The sequence below is a fragment of the Fringilla coelebs genome (assembly GCF_963513975.1).
Source record: "Fringilla coelebs genome assembly, chromosome: 3".
NCBI lineage: Eukaryota > Metazoa > Chordata > Aves > Passeriformes > Fringillidae > Fringilla > Fringilla coelebs.
Genome location: NC_140030.1, coordinates 17,654,982 through 17,679,106, shown reverse-complemented (window position 1 = coordinate 17,679,106; position 24,125 = coordinate 17,654,982). Strand labels below are relative to the sequence as shown.

Below are 24,125 nucleotides of genomic sequence, written 5' to 3'. Positions count from 1 at the left end.
TTAGCACCAGTTCATAGGATGTGCTCGGGCAGAGGAGAGGCTGTGCTCATTCCTCTCACCGCCATTATGTCCTTATACAGACAGCAACCATCACAAAACTTATTAAACTTCCCCTTTTCTAATAACTGCAAACGGTAGCTGGAAAAGCACAAAGGAACGTATAAAACAGTATGTGAACTCATTTCCAGCATACTTTCTGCAATTAAAATGACCACAGGTACGTAGCACACTGTCAACCTTTGGATTTCAGACATTCGGTGAAAAAATCACACATGGGATTATCCGGATATGTGTATCCTGTATCAGCGTCCTGAATAACTTGGTGGTTCCGAGAAAACAAGCACACAAACAAACAAACAGAAAATCATCACTGTTTGATGCCTTCTGTATATTTTCACGCCGTACTTTGGGGAAGGTGCCTTTATCCTCTGCCTACACCACGCGGTAAGTGCCTCCAGGTGGGTGCGACGATTCTCACGTCCCTCCTGCGGACAGCCCGCGCCTCCCCGGGGACAAGGGGACCTCCCCCACCGCGGTCACCGCCGACCAGCGGGCCGCGGCCGCCGAGGCACCATCCGCATCCGCAGGGAACCGGGAGCGCACCAGGCTGTACCCTGCGTTCCCCCAGCCCCGTTCTTTACCGACCAGACACCGAAACAAGCCCTGGGAGGACAGGGAACCGAAGCTCCTCCGGGGGTTCAGGGGAGCAGCCCCGCGGCGGAGGGGAAGGCGGCCATGTGCGGAGCGCGGAGGCCGCCATGCCCGCCGAGATCCGCCCGCAGCTGCGGCGGGGCGGCTCCGCTCCCGGAGGTGCCGCCGCAGGAGCTGCGGCCGAGCCGCCGCGGAGCGCCAGCGCCCCCTGCCGCCCGCCCCGAGCCACGCGGGGCTCCGCGGCCTCCGGAGGAAGTGAGACACGGGGGAGCCGCCGCCGCCGCGCCGCTCCGCACCGCCCCGCACCGTTCTGCGCCGCTACGCGCCCGGCGGCGGGGGCCGGTGGACGAAGCCCCCCACGGCGGCACCGCCGACCCCCGGGCGGAGGGCCGGGCCGGAGCCGGAGCCGCTCCGCCGAAGGCCGGGGAGCGCCGGCGGCGGCGCCTCCTCCCCGCGCGGGGGTGTGTCAGCGCCCGGCGAGGGGGGCGTGGCGGCGGGCGGTGCCGAGCGGCGCCATTGGCCGGCGGCGGCAGTGATGTCACCCATATCAGGCGCTGATAACGCGCGAGGCGCGGAGCCGGGAGTTTCGCAGAACGGGCAGCGCGCGCAGGGCGGGCGGCGGCGCGAGGCCGGGGACGGGCACAGCGCGCGCCCAGCGCACCAGCCCAGCCGCGCCCGACCCGGCCCGGCCCGGCCCCACCGCCGGCGCTGCGGTGCGGGCGGCACAGCCACAGCGCCCGCCCGGCCCCGCCTCGCTGCGCCGCGCACACCGGAGCTCGCAGCAGGGGCAAGGTGCGGCGGTGGGAGGGGGCGGCGGCGGCGGAGCGGCTTTGTTGGCTCGGAGGGGAGCGGTGCCTCGGCGAGAGCCCACCATGGTGCAGCAGGCGGAGAGTACGGAGGCGGAGAGCAACCTGCCCCGGGAAGCGATGGACACCGAAGAGGGCGAGTTCATGGCTTGCAGCCCCGTCGCTTTAGACGAGAGCGACCCGGACTGGTGCAAAACGGCGTCGGGGCACATAAAGAGACCGATGAACGCGTTCATGGTGTGGTCTAAGATCGAGCGGAGAAAAATCATGGAGCAGTCCCCGGACATGCACAACGCGGAGATCTCCAAGCGCCTGGGCAAGCGGTGGAAAATGCTGAAGGACAGCGAGAAGATCCCTTTCATCCGGGAGGCGGAGAGGCTGCGGCTCAAGCACATGGCTGATTACCCCGACTACAAGTACCGTCCCAGGAAAAAGCCCAAAATGGACCCGTCGGCCAAGCCCAACGCCAGCCAAAGTCCCGAGAAAAACGCGCCCGCCAGCAGCGGCGGCAGCAAGAGCGCCAAGAGCTCCAGCAAGAAGTGCAGCAAGCTGAAAGCCTCCTCCGGCTCCTCGCCCCCCAAGCCGGGAGCCAAAACCGCCCACCACGGGGACTACGCGGGAGACGAGTACGTCTTCGGCACCCTGAAAGTGAGCAGTAAGACGGTCAAGTGCGTCTTCATGGACGAGGAGGAGGATGAGGAGGAGGACGAGGACGAGCTGCAGCTGCGGATCAAGCAGGAGGCGGAGGAGGAGGACGAGGATGAGGAGCCGGGGCCGCAGCAGCTGCGGCGGTACAACGTGGCCAAAGTGCCGGCCAGCCCCACCTTGAGCTCCTCGGCGGAGTCCACCGAGGGGGCCAGCCTGTACGAGGAGGTGCGGGGCGGCGCCGCGGCGGCGGGCGGCGGCAGCAGACTCTACTACAGCTTCAAGAACATCACCAAGCAGGGCCCGCCGCCGCCGCAGCAGCCGCCCGGCCTCTCCCCGGCCTCCTCGCGGTCCATCTCCACCTCGTCGGCCGGCAGCGAGGAGGCGGACGACCTGCTCTTCGACCTCAGCCTCAACTTCTCCCAGCACGGCCACGCCGCCGCCGAGCTGGGGGCGGGCGCCGCCGGCGGCAACCTCTCTCTCTCGCTGGTGGACAAGGACCTGGACTCCTTCAGCGAGGGCAGCCTTGGCTCCCACTTCGAATTCCCCGACTACTGTACCCCGGAGCTGAGTGAGATGATCGCGGGCGACTGGCTGGAAGCGAACTTCTCCGACCTGGTGTTCACGTACTGAGCGGGGGCGGCGGCCAGGGCGGACGGCGAGAGCGGCGGAGCTGGAGCGGCGCGTCGCCAGCGATGATGATGATCATGATAATGATTAAAAAAATAAGTCTTGTTTTCTTTTAAAAAAATCTCGAAGTTAGTTCCGAGCCCGGGAGTTGTGATTTTTTTTTTAATTTTTTTTTGTGTTTTTTTTTTTCTTAATTTTTATGATGTTTGGTGATCACAACAACAACAGCAAAGGCAAATGGGACTGGGGGAAAAATGATACAGAAGGCGCTGTTTGAAGCTTGTCGGTCTCTGATTGAAGTCTGGAAGATGGTCTGCAAAGAAGTCTTTTGGCAGCACAACTGTTACTCAAGGGGGTTTGTGGATTTTTATTTTTTTTTTTCCCGTGAGAGATCTTAACGAACTGTTATGATTTTTTATTTTTTTTTTTCCGAAAGGGACCATTGCAACTTTTTTTGGAGGGAGAAAACTGATGTCTTCTATGCATCCGATTCTTAACAAAGCTGCAGGGAGCTTGAAAAAATGCAGACTGTACAAACGCTTACAAATAACTGAACTGACTTAAGATCAGAGTTTACTTTTCAGATCAAATTGTTTATGGTTTTACAAATGTGATTTCTACTTGCCAACTTTTTTTTTTTTGTAACTTGTTCCCTTATACCTCCTTGATTGAATACCAGACAGCCTAGACCTCAGTACAAAAAGGTATTGAAACATTTTTGATACATAACAGACCTCAGTCTTTTTTAAAAATTAATATATTTTCAGGCGTATTTTTGTACAGTGAAAAGGGAACATTCTTGCTGTGTTTTTTCAGTAAGACTTTTCAGGCACTTCTTCCCTTTTATTTTCTTTGTTTTTCTCTGTTTTTAGCATGCAAGTTTGTTGGTACGTTACGTCCTGGTTTTAAAAGGATTAAAATTTTAAAAAATAATCCTTGCATCTAAAGGCCTTGTGGTTTAAAAAAAAAAAAGAAACAAACACTTTTTTTGTACAGCTATAGTTCAGATTTGTTCAATATTTGTAGGTAAAGATTTATTGAAAATGGTGATATAGACCTCAGAGCTGTTATCTTAGTTTAAAAGATTGTATATGTACTGTACTATAGTAGGATTTTATGTATCTCATACGCTGTGATATGTGGATGGGGCCCCAGATGGAAGGTATGAAACTGGATTCTCGATTTTAGCAAAAAAAAAAAAAAAGAAAAAAGGCACATAGTTTAAAAAGTTTCTCATGTTGTGCAATATAATCTAAAGTACAGACCATCTGCATATTTTGTAGCAAAATGATGGCAAAAGCAGACTTGTGCACTGTCAACATCATAGCCTGTTTTTTTTTTTTTTTAATGCTGAAAGTCTGTATCTTTACAATTTTAATAAATCAGCTGGAACTGATAGAAACTCGTATCGCAATTAGTGTCTGTAGCAGTAACGCTGGAGATGCCGTGTTGTCGCCCTGGCCCGTGGAGGAGCGGTAGCTGCAGGATGTAGTGCACGATCAGAGCTAGGGGGGGAGGAGAGTCAGGACTGCTTCTTTTCCTTTTTTTTTTTTTTTTTTTTTCCTCCTCTCGTCGCCTTTTTCCCACCGGCTTTGCTCCGCGGGGCCGGGGTTTGCTTGCTGCTTACCTGGGGCCGTTCCAGGCAGGCTGGCTCGCCCCGGGCATTTTCGGCTCCGCCGCCTTCTCCCCGCCCGCCGGCGGGGAGCGAGCCCCGCTCCCGGGGCGGCCCCGCAGCCGCTCTGCGGGCGGGGGCTCCGCTCCGGGCGGGGGGCGCGGCGGGGCCGGCTGCCCGCTCTCAGCGCTGCCGGGAGGGCCACTCTCCCTCCTCTGCATGCTCCCGGCCTCTCCCCGCTGGGCTTTTTCCTCCCCCTCTCCGGTTTGTGATGAGTGACCTGGGCCAGACTCGAGGTGCAGATGCTGCGGGTAGCGGTGCGGCATCTCCTCCGCCCCGGCAGCGCTCGGCCCGCCGCGGGGGCCCCGGCCCCTCCGGAGAGCCGCCCGCCGCTCCGGGCAGGCAGGGCAGGGCAGGGGAAGGGGCGTACGAGCTTCGGCTGTAGGTAAGCAGACTTTGTCAGTGTGCTTTTTTTTTTTTTTTTTTTTTTTTTTACTTTAGCAGCCATCGGATTTCAGTTGTGTGCTCTGAAATAGCTGCTGATGGCAATAAACAGACTCACGAGGTGGAAGTTTGTTTCTCAAGAAGTTTACTTTTTTATCTGATAGGCATTGGTAAATTATTACTACTTTTTTTTTTTTTCTCCGGTAATTAATGATCCAGCTGTTTACAGGGACAATTCACTGTGCTGGTATTTTGGTGGCAACCACTGCTACAGGCTTTCAGACTTGCTGAAATGAAAATCCTGCATACGCATTTGTAAGGCATAATAAAACATAACATTAAAACCTGCATGCATGTTATGTTTAATCAAAGACAACTCTTAGGCATTTAAGTGGTGAGATATCTTACTTTAGGTTAGTTAAACTGGTAGTAAAATGATTAATATAATCTGATCTTTCTAATAATAATAATAATAAAACACTCATGATTCTAAATAAAAGTTGTTTGGCCTAAATCTTTGCTATCAGAAAAGAGATAGAGCATATCTGGGAACTCAAATTTATGTCTTGCATTGTGATAATTCTTTATGAGAAACTGTGTTTTAAAACAAACTTAATTACAATATACAAGATATCCTTGGCAATGGATAGTCCTCAATAAAACAGAGTTTCTTGAATTTTCAGTTTTTGGTCTCAAATGATTAGTGTGTTCTCCATGTAATAACTTAGAAATCAGATTGAAAACAAATGACATTTATCTCTTCTAAGGCAAAAGACTGAAAGAAAATAGTTACACTGAAGTGCTCTAGCCTAGCCATTCACTATCCTGCTATCGAAAATCCTGTTTTGGGCTAGGGTGATGGAGTAAATTGATGAGGTTCTAAGTCTTAAAACTGAGCCAAAATTCTCTTAGTAATTCTTCAAGCTATCATGAGGGTAGGGTGACTTGTTCTTTCAGTCCCTTTCTTCTGATGTGCATCCTTGTTTATTAAAGTGATAATAGGCAGTGTCATTAAACATTTGTGCTTTACAGATGTTCAATGAGTTATGAATGATTATGGTCAAATACAGGCTGCATTTAGTTAGCATTGTAATAAGGTCTGTGTCTCAGCCTACAAAAGTTTTGACTTGCATATATTTTTGGAAGCTGTTTTTAAAATTACCATTTAAAATATTACTCAAGGATAGCTGATTTAAATGATCCAATTAAAGAGCAGTCAGGCATATTTTAAAAGAGCAACAGGTCTACTTTAGTCAAATAATATAATACCCACTCAAAAGTATATCTTTTCTTTCTTCTAAATGGGAATTATACTGTACTATATCAGAGGAATATTTTGAGTGAAGGTATATGGTGCAGGGAAATAATTTTTTTTGGCCAAACACTTGAGTTCTTTTATTTTAGAGCTTATTATTGCATATCGTTCAAGGAAAAACTAGGTAGTTTTAAGCCACTGCATAGTTAGGGCTGAAGTTTGATGCTGTTGAATGCCTAAGCTCCTACTGGTCTCAGTGAGGGTAACAAACAATCTTCTACTCATGAAAAATAGCATCTGCTAAGCTACCCTTTTTTATTTTGGCATTAATAATATTAATTCTTTCTGTTTCTCTTTCCTTTTTTGTTTTCTGTGTACATAGGAATCTTTGGTGATGTGCTAGAGCAGTCCTGTTACAGGCCTGGTATCTCCCGTGGCCTTTTCCCCCACATTCCTTGCATTTGTCTCTGTACAATACTACTCACGTGTAATAGGACTCAGTGATAGGAGGGAGGAAAATGAGCTTTTCTATGTCAAAAGACAATTTCCTTACTAACACTGAGGGTGTCAACTCAGTGTAAAACCTAATCAAACGTGCTGATTCTTTTTATCTTTAAGGTGAACATTTTCTTGCAAGCTTTTTTCCCCCCTTTTGATGTTTTTACTGTTTTTTTTTCCCCTTCCTTTTAAAATAACCACAATTAAGAAACATTTTCTTTCTTTAAGTGCAGTCTTTTACAAATGTGGTAGAAAGGCTCATTCCAGGCGTCCTTTAAGCGCTTGATGCTCTTTAGGCATTCACTGACATTCAGATGAAGCTTCAAGTTTATTGAATGTGATTTGCATGCGTGCAGTAAGATCCTTCACTCCTGCCTTTTTGAGGAAAGTGCAACTCTGTTGTTACACCGGGGGAAACTGGTGTGGGGTCAAAGTCAGGGCCATATAAGTTTTAGGTGTTTGATAATCAAAACAGTTCATGAATTCTGTTTTATGTCTTCACAATTGTTGCCTAGTAAGGCCTTAAACCTGCTCTGGTTAAAAAAAAAAAAAAAAAAAATTCTCATTGAGTTTAATGGGAGTTTTTGCCTCAAGGGCTGCTGGCAGGATAGGTGTCTTATCTCCTCCTAACCTTCATTTATAAGAATGGCCAGGAAAAAATAAACAACAAAAACTTAATACAATGAGTTGCCTTACATTTCCCCTACTATACAGTTGTATTTCTTTGATTAATTTCCTTTCCCCTCACTCACATCCAAGGCTGTGATTGTTTTGGTTTTTTTTTTAATTTTTTTGCACACTACCTATACCAATTAACTGCCTAATTAGTTTTCTCTACATGGATGCAGTGAATTTGTAAGAGAATTTCACATGCAAGTAGTTTTTTAGTGAGTTTAAAGTAAATAGAGTTTTAAAGACCTATTTTTATATTCAATATAAAGCACAAATGTGCAGAAAATGTAGAATGACTTACAAAAAGGGAAGCAAAAGTTCGTAATATTTCATGTATAAAAGTAATACCTTCTTTGGGGTGAGATTCTCTTAGAAAACCCAATACTTATGCCAGTGCAAAGATAGGAATATTTTAAAAACTCTTAGAAAAAATTGTGATTGACAGCAATTTAAAAGGAATGACTTCTGTAGATACAAGGAAACCCCTAAAGCAATATGGATAAGAAGGGGTGAATGGTTTTCAATGATGAACAACAACCTGGAAGTGTGAGAATGGAGGTTTCAATCCTTATTAATTAATCAAATTTCTTCTTTTGTGGTTAGTTACATCTGGATTTTCTGTGAAGTGCAATCTTGCAGGATGAAAAAGTGCAAGGGTGCCAAAATTCTAAGACTTGTGAAAGTTCAGAGGCAGTTTTGATTTAGAATTATTGAATGAAGATTTAGATTTTGGTAATTCACACTTCCAGTAAAATCAAGACATTGATTTACTGCTTGAAGAAATTTGATCAAGTAATAATGATTAATCCGGGAACTCCCATTGTCACAATTTGTTTTCATTTCCATCGTCCTGCTTATCTCCAAAACCAATTTGCCTCAACTCCTGGCAAAGCCAGGGAGAAGAGTTATATGCCATTGTTAGTTCATTTACAATTTCTATCTGGTTTTGCTCTTGTATATATGTTGGCGTTTTGGAGTCTTTACATAAATGCTGTGATAACTTTTTTTCTTATTTCCTTTTGGTTTTTGGTGGGCTGTTTTAAAATGGAGGCCTGTTTTCCAGTGTGGGACTTTTGATGGTTACAACATTTCAATGATGTTGCATGATGGCCACAGGTGGGGGAAATTGAATGTTTTAGAGCAGTTTTTCAAGCATGACACTTTTAAAATATGTAATTTCAAAGACTTTTCAAGGCCACATGAAATTAGTTTTCATAGCCACTCCAGGTCTTGGGGGGAAAAGCTGAAAAGTACTTTTGTTTAGAAGTCTGAGTGATGGTGGGGGGGAAACCTTTTCTTGAGGTTTTTGCATGCCAGTGCACGGCCTATTGCTGTGAGAGAAAGAAGATGGTAAGGCTGCTTGAGGCAATGCACTGGAGGACAAAGTGTTTTCTAGCACTAGAAAAAGAAAATGCATGGCAAAGTTTTGTCTTCTAGTAGACTATATAGCATGCAGAGTTTAGTATGTGTCAAAACAGTGTATGACATTGCTGTATCAAAGTTGTAAAATTAAGCATTATTTATTGAAAACTATGTATTTTTTTTGTAAAAACCTGATCACCTAGAGGATTAATATCAGTGACTTGTGCTAGTGCTACAAACTTAACCAGCTTCTTTACTACAGTACTTGATATGCAGTGTTAATGCTCAGGGTTGAAACCAGTCCACTCCAATGTCTTTTTTTGCAAGAGTTTTTAAATAAAGGAACAACAAAATGCAATTGTTCAAAAGACTCTAATAAAAATGTGTGATCAATCTTCCTATGTGGTTTTATGTGGATTTTTCTTTTTCTGGTGTTGCATTTGGTAAATGCAATTCAGCTATGACAGTGAATCCACTCCTCATTCTGTGGGTGCCTAAAGCTGAAAGTTAATGGGAATGTGATGTCTTTCAAAAAAAACCCTTGACAGGTAGTTATGGTCCAGGTAGTGTGTGCTAAGTGCTGTTCTGGGCACGCCTGAGAGACACTGAAACGCAGACTAAGTCAATTAGCTTCCTTCTTCTTTTCTGGTTAAGACTCTGGATTAAAACAATAAAATATTTTATGACAACCATCTTTAACTTTGCTTTAAAGTTGACCATGAAAGAATGAAATAAAATGGATTACATGCCAGCAAACCCCATTTCTCTCTGTATCTTTTTCTACAAACAATTTACCATCTAAATGTATTTTGGCATAGAAAAAATCATTCTGTATTAAGATTCTAGTTATGAAAATGTTTTTATGAGAAACCTGTAATCAATTCTTGAAACTATAAAAAGGTGTTTTTAATGTGTTTATGTGGTGAAAGTTTGTTGTATATTAAATATTGTTTTATAGAAATGATGGAGTTATATTGTTACAAATTCAAAATTTGTAATTAATACAAGCCATCTATTGCAGAAATTAACCTTCTAGAGCTCCTGACAGTAGACATATGCCCATATCCCAGGAAATATGCAAGACACATCTCTCAATTGTATTTAGTATCTGTACTTCCACAGGCTTTTATACAGGGTTGAAAATATCAACTGATAATTCCTTCCTTTCTGCTGGGAGGGGGAGGGGGTGGAGGTTGTTGGTTACCCTTAATACCTAGGAAATAATAGAAAAATTCTAATCAACTTCAGCTGTAGCTGATAGAAACCTTTAGACCTGGGGAGAGTCAACTCAATAAATGAAAAGTTCCAGACAATTTTGTATGACTTGAGCAGACCTCTTCCCATTTTCCTGTTCCTTCCTTGTCCCAACAGTTAGCTGAAGAGCCTATTTATTCAAAAAGCAATTATTGGATGACAAGTGATTTCTGTTTAACTTATCAGACCTATTAAGAACACTGAAAGCAATCTATATCATTTCAGAAGTCTGTTGTAGTAGTATGTTTTTGTGTGAATGGAGATGTGTAACTGATGTGAAATAAGGGTTTGAATGTGACATGTCATAGTAAACATAGGAAGTTTAAGCTGATCATTGTAAATCAATGAAATAAAATCTTTATATACAGCCACCATACCACTATTCTTTCTGTACATATTAAAGAAGTTTCAAAAAGCATTTTAAGGCATTTTAGAAGGTATTGAAAAAGTGCTCTGAGAGTATTCCATGATGCTTTGGGGGGTTTTTTGTTCAGGGGCTGGGAGGTGGAGGTTGTTTGTTTGTTTTAATTCCTATAGAGTTCTTTTACTCAAGTCCTATTACCAAAGACAAACTAGAAATCTTTTAGATTAACCAAAGGCAAACTAGAAATCTTTTAGAACAGACTGAGGTCACCTCCATGCTGTCTCAAATGTGTCTAGCTGAAGTCTTCTCTTTGGTTCCTCCTGAGTGAGAACAGTTATTACTGCTTTGGAAAGTCAAGCTTCAGTCCTATGTCAGGTCATAATGCCAGAGGGAATTTCTGCATGACATATTGGGAATTTTCCACATCTAGTGTTTGAAAGGGTTTTTGGATTGGTACCCACAAGTCATCACATCTTAAAATTGTCACTGTAGAGGTATGGAGCAGCCTGGGTGGTGGCTCAGTTTATTATGGAAGAAAGGATAGAAGTGCATGTTTGGGGGAAAAAACCCTTAGTATTTCAGTTTGAATACAATATTCTCAAGTTTGAATGTGTGAAAGAAATGTTTGAAAACATGGACTGTAGGTAACATAGACCCACACAGTTACCTACACACATTTGCATCATTACAGACTTAACACAGGCACGTACATATGTATGTGGATTTTCATTGAAATTGCTTGCTGGCTGGACCACTCTAAATGGCTAAAATGTAATGTCCATTAAAATCCTATAAGTCCTGAGAATTTAGTGACATTTTCATCTGTTGGTCTTCAAGTGTTGTCCCTGGAGTTTTGTAAGTTTTAAGACAATCTTTTTATAGCCTAATAACATTTTGATAGAATAGTGAAAAATCCCCCAAACCCCCCCACCCAAATGTATAGCAAAACCAAACCAGAATGAAATCATACAAAACCAAACAAGCAAACCACCCTCAAAAAATATCTCCAGCTCTAGAAATAATTCCCACAACAGGCAGAAGAAAATGATCTTGGCTCTTTCCCCTGAAATCCCACATTACATTTATTGGCATTACTCTGATTTTTGCATTTCTATGATGGATCAGTTTTTTCTACAACTCTGCCAATTCAATTTAAAGATGATGATCATCTTCAAGCAAAATCGACTCACATATATACCTTAAAATACAAGTCATACTTTCTCAAAATATAGTGTTAACAAATACTGAAGTGTACACAGGGAATGAAGCGGGATTCATCTGTACGCAAGAACACGATAGTCCAAGGAAGGCATAGTGAAAAAGAAAATCTAGACCTCTGTTATAATTTTCCTGCTAAGCTTGATACTAATGTGACATTTTGGCATTTCATATGTGCAACTAGGTGGGATTTTTCTTTCTCTAAGACATCAAATATGCATAAATAGATATGCAACGAATTCATCTTGAGATTGCTTTCTCAAGTCAGTACTATAAGAACTTTGATTTTGTGTCTGTAAAGTAGCTTACACTTAAGCCTAGCCTTTGCTTGATGAGACTTATTTTGTCTGTGTAATCTTATTGTAATAATGTTCCCAAAATCTCTTTAAAGCCTGCCTTTCATTCACCTAATTTCATTCACTTTGTTCTTTGAGTTTTAACGCTCATACTCTTCAGGAATCAGAAGCAAACTGCTTCTCTGACAGTAGCACTCTTTTTCAAGAGTAGAAAGAGAGTAGCAAATCAGTGAGAAATGCCCACATGTTTTTGACCTTGGAAACTTAGACTATGATCCCTTTTTTGGGCCATGGACAGCCATAACTTGAAAACAGTTTTGTTTTCCTCATCTATTTGTGGCCATTCATCAGTTGTGGGTTATCAAAGCCAATGTTGTTGCAAGAGATTCATTGAATTCAGCTAGATTTCTGAAAACCTCCTACTTAAACTGCTAAAACTCTCCATCCTCATTTTGCTTGAAATTGATGTGAATTGTTCCACAAACAGTGTTATTGTCTGTAAAAGGGAAAATAACAGCAAAAATACCATCACCACCCACCCTAGATAACTGCCTGTTTGAAATAAATGTGTATCTTGATGTAACTGTGATGACCTGAGGTTTTTCCAGCCCAGAGCTTTTTGTGAATAGACATTTTTGTATATTTCTGCTATATTAGTCAGTCAGATGTAAAATATCACATTTCCACAGATGTATTCTTCATTTGGAAGACAAGCAAAAATATATACAAAGTCATATACAAATGGAAAATATTTACAAAGATGTTTGAGCAACTATGGCAGTAGTTTTTCAAAAATATTTCTTTTTGCTTTCCCCATATCAATCTCTTGCACACATGCCGCTGTATCAGTCATGCAAAGTTAAGGGAAAAGCTGCAACTTTACTGAAATCCTTTTAAGTACATATACTGCCATGAGAGCAAGTGTCCCAAGTAGTACAGCACCTAGAAGTCAGACATCAGCTGGCCTTCCATGGCAGATTTCTGAACTCACCCTTTGTGCTGGGTGAGCAGCTGCCTGCAGCTTCACTGGAAAATGGTGTGTTTGGTGTTCCCAGCATCTAGCTCAGGATTTCATATTAGATATCCCTGTTCACTCAAGGGCTCAAGGAGTTAATAGCTTTATTCTGATGTCAGATCACAAACACTTTCCATTGATATGTTATCTTGTAGGTAGAGCACGTGCTGGGGAAATAGAAAGCACCGGGAATAGATAGAAAGCACATCTAGACTAAAAAACTAAAGCAGAGTCAGCACATAGTCCAGGCACTGGAACTCAGCTGTCTGTATTGTTAAATTGCTAGAAGACAAAATCCCTGACATGGTTTTGGCTGGTGAATGCTAGCACTCTTCCAAAAAATCACTGGAACAATTTGGAAATTAACATGGGCCAAAGATCATTCCCAACAGGCAGTTTGGATTCAGACAGGCTGTTTTGGAAAGAGAGTTTAATAGCATAGATGTGGGCAGATCATGCCAGCTGGCTTCCAAGCTGGGGAACAGACCTTGGTTAATTTACTACAGCTACAGGTTACAAACCCTATTTCTGGAGGATTTTGACCATAAATGCCATAAAATTTCAGAGAATACCTAAACCTCAATCCATGGAATAGTCTCAGAGAGAAGCTGTCACCACTATGTATGATTGGAATGCAAAAATCACGAGGTTAAAGGCAAGGCAAGAAGGAATTTGCCCTAAAACCTCTTCTGCTCTATTATTGACATGTACTACTTCTCTTTATATACAGTGTCAGTTCTACAGCTGTGGCATTCCTGTTTACATGGCTGCTCATTCTTAACAGGGGCAGCAAAGAATGAGACTATGGATGCAAATTCTTTAAAACTCAGAAATTTCTTAGAGAATTTCAGATAGAATGAGTGCTCCAGCTCATAAAAATGATAACAATTTACACTGTAGTGCCTTCACTCCCAAGAATCCAAAATCACTTTAGAAATATTGTTGGCCAATTTTGTTCTTCTCTTGTAGTCAAAACACCTACTGAAATCAATTGTAAAATCACTTCTATTGAATCTCCTCCAACTGCAGAGCTGAGTGAGAATTTTATATGTTGAACAGCTATAGAACTGGAGCCTTGAAATTGCTGTTTAAATTATACATAAGAATCATGCAGTTTATGTTCTTCTAGCACTTCACAGTTAGTTTAGACAATATTTTCATAAACAGCACTCTTAGGAAAAGAAATCAATCCATCTGGACTAGATAAGAGAGAATCATTAAGTATTTTCCCTGCTCAAATATTAACATAAATTAATAAAATTGATTTAGTGTCCTGAGAAAAGAATGCTCCCTTGGTCAGTACATCAGTGTTATGGTCTAATCTCAGTGATTACTGAATCATAAAAAGTGCTGTCTTCAAACATGAAAGTTTTTGCATTTTTTTCTCCTTTTTTCAAATGCTAAGGATAAGGGATTAAACTAAAGCTAGAAAAGCACAAAGGATGATAGACATCTCAGACTCATTTGGGTTGTTTTACTGGTATTGAATCAAAATGGTGCATCTGCACTGCAACAGATCTCATGCTCCTTTCTGATGTTCAATGGTTTCTTAATCTAAAAATGTTCCACTGGTGTTAATGATGGTTTTGACGGAATAAATACCATCTGAGGATGAACTTAGACACAGGCAGGAAAAACCATGTAGAGTAGGTTTGCCTTGGAGACAATAGAAAGAAAACAAAAAAAAAAAAAAAGAGAAAGGCAAGACAGTTGTCATGAGCTGCCCACTGAGGTCTGTATTTTCTGGTATTTAGCACCAGTATGAGAGGGCTGCCTCAACAGGATAATTTCCAGTGTGCCCTGAACACTGAGAAGCTGCTTCTGCTTCTTGATTCATCAGGATCTGTCCTAGTTAAACAATTTCTGAGAAATGCCTGTGCCCAGAGCACTAGTCATCAAGAGGTGCTGTGGCTGCCTTGTGCAACCCCCAGCTCCATAGGGGCACCTGGCAACTCCCATCTCCACCAGTTTCTCATGGTGAGAGACTTGACTCCAAGGGAAAGACAAAAAGTAAATGGCAAAACTTGGATTTACAAGTGATGAGGGTAGGGACATGCAATCCCACATCCATGCTGGCATTCCCAAAAATCTCCTCTCCTAACTGACTGGAGCTGCTTGGAGGGCTGCTCCCCACACTGCACTTGTGGAAAATGAGATCCTGAGCTAAGGAATGTTCCTTCCCACCGCCTGACACCAGCCTTTTCATAAATTATGATTTCAAGAGAAAATTCAGTTATGAAAATTTATTGCAAATAAAAGTGACTTTTTTTAATGTATCTTCATACAGCTCTGTTTGATTCCCCCAATCATTTAACCAGCAAAATGTTAGAACAGCAGCAGATTTCATCCACTGTATCTGAGAATTCAATTAATGTGAAAATACCTTTCTCCAGTCATGCTCAGAAAGTCACTTTGTAGGAAACTGGAGACAATATGTATTGAATAATGACCTGATATTGAATAAAGATTCCCACTAGTGCAGGATTAGTAACCTTCACCATTAGCAAGTTTCACGAAATGCTAATAAAATATTTATTTGGCTATTACTTTTCTTGACCTATTAGTTCAGTTCACTAATGGATTCAGTCTTTCCAGACAGAACCTTATGCATTTATCTGAAGCTTAGCTCACTATTTTCCTCAGTGATGATACATAAAGTTTTTGGCCAGATACATTTTTACTCTATAAAATTTGAAGTGAATCTATGCACATATATGCATATATATATATATATATATATATATTTTCATAATTATATATATTTTCATAATTATATATATTTTCATAATTATATATATATATATAACATTATGAATATATAAGAAATAAAACACTAATCAATTTTAACTTAAGTATTTTCAGGCACAGATGATTTAAAAGAGATATTTACTACTTGGTCCAATAGCCACTGGTTTAGAATATTGCATTAAGAGTCAGAAACTACTTACTGTATACTTTATATTAGGATAGACTAGTCAAATGCATATGAACTGAATAATTCCATGATTTTTTCTCTCTATCTAAAATCCTCCTCTAAGAACCTTTTAATGCATCTTGATTCTGAGTCTCCTTGCTGTACAAATCACTCTCATTCATATTAATGTCCTTTTTGCATGTAAAAGAACTGGGATGTTGGAGGCGATATATAGGAAGAAGGCTTTTTGAGAAAAGATTCCCAGAATTCAGAATTTTTGTCTTTTGTGTGAAACATAAAGCAAGTACTCAAAATACCACGTATAAATACATTATTATAAAAGTTATTTTCAATTTAATTTATATGGATTGTGGTTTAAAGCAGGCACTTAGTTCTATCTATATAAACTGACTTGAATATTACAGTTGCAGAAAAAAAGAAGTTTGATTCCATTGTAAGTTTTGACAAGCTTTTAAACAGAGGGAGTATCTGGTAAGGACTGACAGGGTAGCAATAGAATAGAAATGTTTTCTTCAAGGGAAGCCACAGCTAAAGGGCAGCCACCAAATCCCAGCTCATAAAAGTTGTCAGGGACTGGAAATTTTCATTGCCTCCTGAGAGCTGCTTATATTGTGCTCAGCTGGGAGGTTGATGTGTGGGATAGATTTCCCAGTGCAGTGCAGAGAAATAGGTTGCCTCCAAAATATTCTAATCAGTTTTTGCCATCCTCCTTTCCAGTAAGTTTTTGATGTGATTTAAAGATTTACATATTTCATATATGTAATAAATACAAACAAATGTAAATAAAGTAACCTTAAAAATAACCTCTTATTGAGAAAATATCAGTGTTTAAGAATGTTATTTTTTTCATTTAGGAAAATAGCAGCAGGTTGGGGATTATTTTTTTTTGGGGGGGGGGGTTGTTTGGGGTTTTTTGGGTTTTTGTTTTTTGTTTTTTGTTTTTGTTTTTGTTGGGGGTGGGTGTTGAACTTGTTTCTCTTGTCCAGCCTTTTTGCTGCTGTTTCACCCTATCACCATTTCACCTTGGCTTCATTAATCTCTCCAAACATGTGTTAGCCAGCAGACATGTAAAGTGCTATGGGAATTCTTTACAAACGAGGCGTAAGTGAATGGCACAAACAGAATCGTTTGCCTGCTATCTGAGACGTCAATAAAAGAGAAAATTAACTTGAACAGTCATCTGTATTTTTTTCCTCTCTTTCTATAAATGCATATTTTTAAATAGATGCTTCAGTGACATTTGAAACAAATATGTATATAAAGTATATGTACTAAGAGGAAGGAAAAAGAGTAAAATGTTGAATCATGTTGCTGCCTTTTCCCCTGGTGTGCAGCATGTGTAATACATGAGAAAGATGACATCACCCACAGAAGGGACTGGATTCACAGACATGCTATAAATAAATCATCCAACAAAATGAAGAACCAGCAAAAGGAACAGTCAGGGTCATATTCTTAAACATGCATTATTTACCCAATAATCTGAATCATCTCCTATGGTCTTCCCAGTTTCACAGGTAAATGCAATAAGCATTGTCATCTGAAAAACAAACACACACCCTGTGCCCCCCATTTGTATTTGTTTCTTTATGTCTACAGCTAATGTGTGCAGAATGAATTTGAATAAATCCAACTCTACACAGTCACTTTCTTGTCATTTTTATAGAACCATATGTGACTAAGGTTTTGGGTTTGTTTTCAAGAGCAAGAGGGAAACACTCCCGCAGTCCCAGGGGGAGTGGGATAGCGTGGGCAGTAAGGACCCAGTGCACAGAGGCTGTGTGTGGCTGGGCTCCAGCAGTCTAGGAGGGAGACAAGGCCACCACTCCCCAGCTCCCAGGCCACAGAGTGAGCCCCAGGGAACCTTCCTGCCCCAAGAAAACTCCCCTGAGGCAAGTGTCAAAAATAATTTAGGGATTTAGGTGCCTGCATCTCTTGGACTTTCCAGATTTCAGGTGTTATTCAGAGGATCTACACACCTAGATCCCTGTTGAGGGGGTAAAGGGCTTTTGGTGTCAGGAAGCTCATCACTGCCTAACAGTGCAGGTGGTTAAAATCCTGTCCTGGGACATAAAGCATTCCTGCAACACTGGAGGGGATGGCTACACAACCTGCCCAGCTATGGGTAAGTGAGCACCATGGAGAGCAGATGTCTTGGTTTTCTGGTAATTCAGGAAGGTCACAGGAGAGGGGCCCTACACCGATTGGATCACTATGTTTAGCATGAAGTTACATAATTTGAGTAGTTTCTTCCTACACAAATTGCTTTTCTGTGAGAGGTCTGGCACCTTTCTGAGGCTGCAGCTCTTGGGCCTTTGGAGACCTGCCTGGGGCTTGGGCAGATCCATCTCTCTGCTGCTGGAGCTGGACCATGAGCACTCAGCACAAGATTCATGGAGGCAGACAAAGCAAAAACATGCACAGCAATATTTACTGTCCAACAGTTATTTGTATAAATCATGGCAGCATCAAAGAAATGTGTCTTCCTCTTAGGGTAGAGGGTGATGGGATTCCTGGTTAAATTTAGTGCCTGGGGAAGTGAGTTCACAGCAGAGACCTCTGAGAATGCTCTGTCTCCTTCACAAACGAGCTCTGCTGCTATTTACAGCCTCCAACCAAGTGCCAGACACTGCAACCTGGTAAATGTACAGATAAATATGGATATGCTTTTTTTTTTTTTTAATTGAGACCTTATAGAATGTTTTTGAGTTGATCCATAGGTCCTAGTCATAAGGGGAAATGCATTTCTTAAGAAAAGGCATGAATAGTAAATGGAAATCATATTTTATTTTATATTGTGCCAAATGATGTCATTTTCTTTGCATAGCTTCAGATCTGACTTCTATTTTTTCTTTGTCCTATATTTTTTTCCCAAAGTTTCCCCATTCTATAGAATGTGCATTAAAAACTGTGACCTCTATTCCCCCTATTCCTTATTTTTTACATTTTCCTTTTTGCACCTCTGTAAATTTAAAAAACCTCTTCAGCTCTGGAAAAGTGTAAAGCAATAGAAAACTGAGACACTATAATTCTGTCTTTCTGTTACATGTTAAATACCTTTTTGCAAAGTTATAAAGTGACAAAGTTACAGAGTTTCATTTTACTTGTTTGATCTTTACTTCTTCCAAAGCTGAGGAAGTTTTGAAAAGTTACAAAGTGTCAGAAACAAAATTCAAAAAGTGAGAAAACATCCCAGAGCGCTTTCATTTGCTCATTTTCTTAGAAGAAAAAAAATTGGGGAAAGAGACCAAAGGAAAAAAAAAAAGGTTGTTAAAGTATCTAGACAAATAAGAGCATAGAAACAGTACAAAAGTTTTATTTTACAAATCAATAGGTTTTATCTGGAATTGTGGAGAAGAGGAAGCTCAGGAGAGACCTGAAAGGAGGTTGTGCCCAGGTAGGGATCGCCTTCTGCAGGTAAAAAGGGATAGGACAAGAGGAAATGGACTCACGTTGTGCCATAGGAGATTTAGATTGGCTATTGGGAAAAATTTCTTCATCAAAAAAGTTGTCAAGCACGGGAACAGGCTGCCCAGGGAAGTGGAGGAGTCACCATCCCTGGAAGTATTAAAAAGACTATGGATGTGGCAAACATGGTTTGGTGGTAGACTTGGCAGCGCTAGGTAATGGTTGGACTCTATGGTTTTAGAGGTTTTCTCTCACTTAAAAAATTCTATGGCTCTATTATTTGGTTATATTATTTGATTCTTCTCATCCAGCCTTTTCCAGATGCTCTTAATTCCACTTTAAATGTGCCAGTTTTTCTTTCCTTCTTAGGCATAGCTAGAACTAAACAGAAGGATGTATATGAGGCAGGCTCGCATGCAAATTTAAAAGTAGTGAAATGAAGCATAAGCCTGACATATAAGATGACTGGGAAGTAAACTATTCTATTAGAAAAGAAAAAAATCTGGAGAATAATATCATTTATTTAAAGACAAGATGAAATGCATGTATAACAACAAAGCAAAGTTGCAAGAATCAGCATGAGAAGAACACAGACATGGGCCAGAATTGTAGCAAAGCTGCAGACGAGTATTGAAGAAAGAGAAAAGAGATTCTTGGGGATTTCGATTCTTCTCCAGCCTTTGCCAAGTGCTCCTGATTCCACTTAAAATGTACTAGTCTATTTAAAAGCATGAACAACTAAGCAGAAGGTTTAGTGGTTCTAAAACAACATTCCTGTACAGTCAGGAATCAGGATATTCAGAGAAAGAGTCGGGTAGGAGGAGAAGGATGAAGATGAGGGGTTTGTGTGTTGCCCTACATGTGGTGTCTTGCTGGAGAAATCATGGTTACATGAACTCATGTAAGGCTGTGATAGTGCTGTGCAGAGACAGGAGCTCAATTTCTCCAAAGTCAAAGGATCCTTCCTATAGATGACCCCTGTTAATTTTCAAAGAAAATTAAAACAACTCAGGTTTTGGTAGATTTCAGGGCTCATGTGAATCATAAGGATAGAAAAATAAAAGAGAATGCATGTTGCCACTTGCTTGGGCAGGACTTGAAAAACCATTATACAGGCAAAAAATTAACGTAGTTAATTAACAGAGCCTGTTTCCCAAGGGATATCATAAAAAGTGATATAAATGCCCTGCAGATTTTTTTCTGTGTACCTAGAAACAACTAGAATGAGGCACACTGAGACTTTATGTCCTCCTGTGTCACACGTGTATTTATCCTGTTGTCCCTCCTTTGACTCAGAGCAGACACCAAGTAGGTTGCTCCTGAATAATCAGTAACCTGTCCTTCAGTGGAAAGGAAATGTCTGAGGAAAAGAGTTAGAAAGGAATGGATGAAGGCGTGGAAGAAGATTGATATGATCCTCATGTGCTTTTTGTCCTTCAAGTAATACAGATACCAGGAATGAGCTGGACCAGGCTCGGCTGTCTGAACTCAGGCTGGGGTTTGATGGGGAACAGAGAACCTTCAGAAGCACTCCCTGCTCATGGCAGTGCTCCTCGGAGTTCTGGAAGGCATGGTAGGCATAGGTTACATCAAACCTAATGCTGTTTTTTTTTTCCTTGACCCACCACTGCCTGCCACATATCTGTGGGGCTCCTGAACCCACTAACCTTAATTGCTCACAGCTGTGACCTAGAGTTTGGGAATTGCTGACTTGGGCAGACAAACATTTTTCTTGTATCTTACTCAAGAAACAGGGCTTATCTCCGTATTCTGGGATAAATTATTTAGCTGGGATAAAATTTAGATCTTTTCTGTGATGATTTGTACTGTACACATCTTCCTCATATAAACAATTCTCACTGCATTAATAAAAACTGTCTAAAATGTGGGGTAAAATGAATATTGGAATAATGCTGATTAATGGTAAATATTTCAGAAAAATATAATGTAGAGGGAAAAGACACTGGGAAATTTGCTTTACAAGGAAAGAGGAAAAGAATTCTTCATGTTTTTAGATTGCCCAAGTGAGACTTAAGATGGGTATGGTAGCATCATAATTATTTGCAAACCGGAAATACCACGGCTGAAAGGAATGGTTTATTTTGGCACAAGGATTATAAGTAAGCATGACAGGATGAAACATAACACCAGACCTGTCAGCCTACCAGATGAAGGGAGCTCTACAACCACTTCTATTAAAAGCTGGATTGGACAAAGAACTATTCTAGGAGAACATTCTCTACTGGCATAAAACATGTCCAAATACACCTCTCTTTGCTTTAATTTCAACAGTCCAAGTTGAAAAGCTGCTAGCATATTGTGTGCTAATTATCAAGAGGTATAAATGAAATGGAATGTCTGCTTAAGAATTTTATATGACTACTTTTATTCTGAGCTTTAGCAAACTAAAGAGCAGTAATGAACCTGTCAAGCTTATCAGAAAGACAGAGAAACATTTGCTGCCAATTTTTTTTTAGAGCAGGGGAAGAGGTGATGGAGGTCAGCAGAATTGCTAGTAGGATTCCCTGTGGTTTCCAGAGATCTCACAGTAATATGTAAGTAGTATTTAAAACCCAAATGGAGTACTGGTGGATGGGAGTGGGAAGTTCATTCTGCACTCCAGCTTCCTTAATTCTTTGCAGTGTGAGCTGATGAAAACACACTATTGCTGTCAAAGGCCAGGTTAACATTTAATAGCCCTGTAAAACTTTAAACTTACTTTCAGAAAGTCTTAAAACATTCTTATAGCTTTGATTAAAATTCAGTGGAACTATTAGGCTTAACCACTACCTTTCATTTAAGATAACTTTGAAAAGTCATTAACCTCTGTTAAAGGAGAAGGAAGCAGAAGTAGTAGAAATCTCAAACAACAAAACATAAACAAAACACTGTTCAATCTGGAGATAAATGTAAGGTGGCTCAGGGATCATCCTTACCTCAATAGGTGTGTTTAGATTTTGAAAAGCAAAGAAAAGTGCCAAGACAGAGGAAGGGGAGGGAGTTGGTGCAGCTGGAAGGGGAACTGCTGTGTGGCTCTAGGGCCATGCTTTCAATGATAGGATGCAGGATAAGGTTTTTTAAGTAGAAAGCTGTCTAAAAAACCATGATGACTATGAATGGTGAAATTTGTGCTCAGATTTGTCATGCTTGAAGAAAATTATGTACAGCTTTTTTAACTGTTATTTTCTTCATAATTTATTTCTTTCCACATAAAACAAACTGTAAGATACTAAATTTTGTCTAGTGAGTAAACCCACTAATAGTGATGACAAGAGGATATTCCTTCCTTCCTTTTGATCATTCTGTCCTTCTCTCTTAGCTGAGAATTAATCTATTCAGCATTTGATATACTGTACCTGAATAAAAATGTATTAAAATAATTTAAACAAATATCAATAAACCACATGTAAGACAATAATTATGCTTCAGACCTCAGGTTAACTAAGTTGGTGGACAGTGGTTGTGCTTACTTTTTTCCCTAAGCCACAGAACTACTGGTACAAAACTGCTGACACAAGTGAATGAGAGAGAGAATTTTTAAATACCAATTTTTAGATTTTCACATTCATTTTCATAAAATGAATCTGATGTACAATTTTCCTCATAAAGGAATGATTTCCCTAGACATAAGAGTAAATAGCTTTTTCTAGGCGTTGAGCGTTCCACAGCGCAGAGCCAAAATGAGAGGGCCCTGTTTGTATAACTTTTGAATTTTCCACTCAAGGCTTCTCAGGAAAACAAGTCCTGAATGTGCAATATTTCCAGGACTTGTTCACATGACAGTTGAAAATCTCCCCTGGGAATCCAAAGAAAGTAGCACTGTGGATCTGTTTGCAACTGGTAAAAAGTTGACCTGGCTGCTGCCTACTATTAGTCACCTGAAGATTACCATCTCCACTACAACAATATTGCCAAAGACCATTTTAGTATTCCTAGAAAAAAATCAGAAATTCTTTTAATTTGTCACTGAAAGAGATCTCCTTCCAGCAGATGGAATAGGCACACACACCAGAGTCATTTTGAGCCTCCCACCTCTCAGTACTGACCAATGTGAAAATAATTTTATTACTTGAGAAGCACACAAAACTCCTTTTTGAGCTATCAAAAGAAAATTAAAAATATAATTCCAATATACAGGACATATTAATTTACATATCTCAATTATGGGTTCTTGAGGCATCATTTTCACTCTTCACCATCCCACCATCCCTCACAATTGCAGTCAAAATCAAGTCCAGCATGAAACTTTATGTCATCTACTAACTCTCATTGCTAGAGCTTGTGTTTTTCTCTCATTGTCTTCCAGTAGTGCAGTGTTCAGCACATTTTCTGGGTAGCTTTAAATATCAGTAATGTATCCTTGTCTGTAGAGGCACTGCACATGAAGGCAATTAGGCTCAGGGAGGTTTCAGTCCTTACCACTGCTAATTCCACCACGCAGTCCAAATTCTACATTCATTGTTGGTTTTTGTTGTCAAAAAGGGATCAAAATTTTGATAATGTGATGGACACAATAGTCACAGTTCTCTTCACATCTGATGTTGCTGACTGAAAGATGGGAGTGTGGTAGCCTTTCATACCAAGGCTCAGGGTGACCTCCTGGCTCCAGTGAGGATGGTACTGAAACTCTCAGCGCTTTGGAAGGCACTAGTATTTATTTTATCCTTATTCTATAAACCTGAGTCTAAACAAGTTCTTTTTCTAGAGGTCATCTCATCTTCACCTTTGAAGGATGAAAGGGTTGTCCCTATGGGTAGCATTCATCTCACTTTAGCAAAGTGTATCATTCAGATTGCTTCACCTGAGAAAATGGTACCTAAAGCAGAGAGTCTGAATTGTCCTCCAGAGAGTGATAATAAACTCTGAGGTGACACAAGTGGATATCTAGATATTGCATCACTAAAGAAGGTGAAATTAATCCCATCTTATATATATCATGATTAGCTCATACTTAATATTAAAACCAAGAAATATGTGGTGAGCAATGAGATGTGTGTTGTGAAATATCAAAGGCTGATAAATAACTAATACTGTATTAATCAAAGAAAGGGAAGCTATTA

The 24,125-nt window shown here is 41.0% G+C and overlaps 1 protein-coding gene across 1 annotated transcript; it reads left to right on the top strand.

The window, feature by feature from the left end:
* Window positions 1-1,523: 1,523 nt before the first annotated feature.
* On the top strand, window positions 1,524-3,991 carry SOX11 (SRY-box transcription factor 11; the record flags this gene model as incomplete). The annotated part of the gene is made up of 1 exon (XM_084203300.1): window positions 1,524-3,991. One exon carries the CDS (start codon window positions 1,524-1,526, stop codon window positions 2,733-2,735), a length of 1,212 nt encoding a protein of 403 aa, XP_084059426.1. The 3' UTR covers window positions 2,736-3,991.
* Between the last annotated feature and the right edge of the window lie 20,134 nt (window positions 3,992-24,125).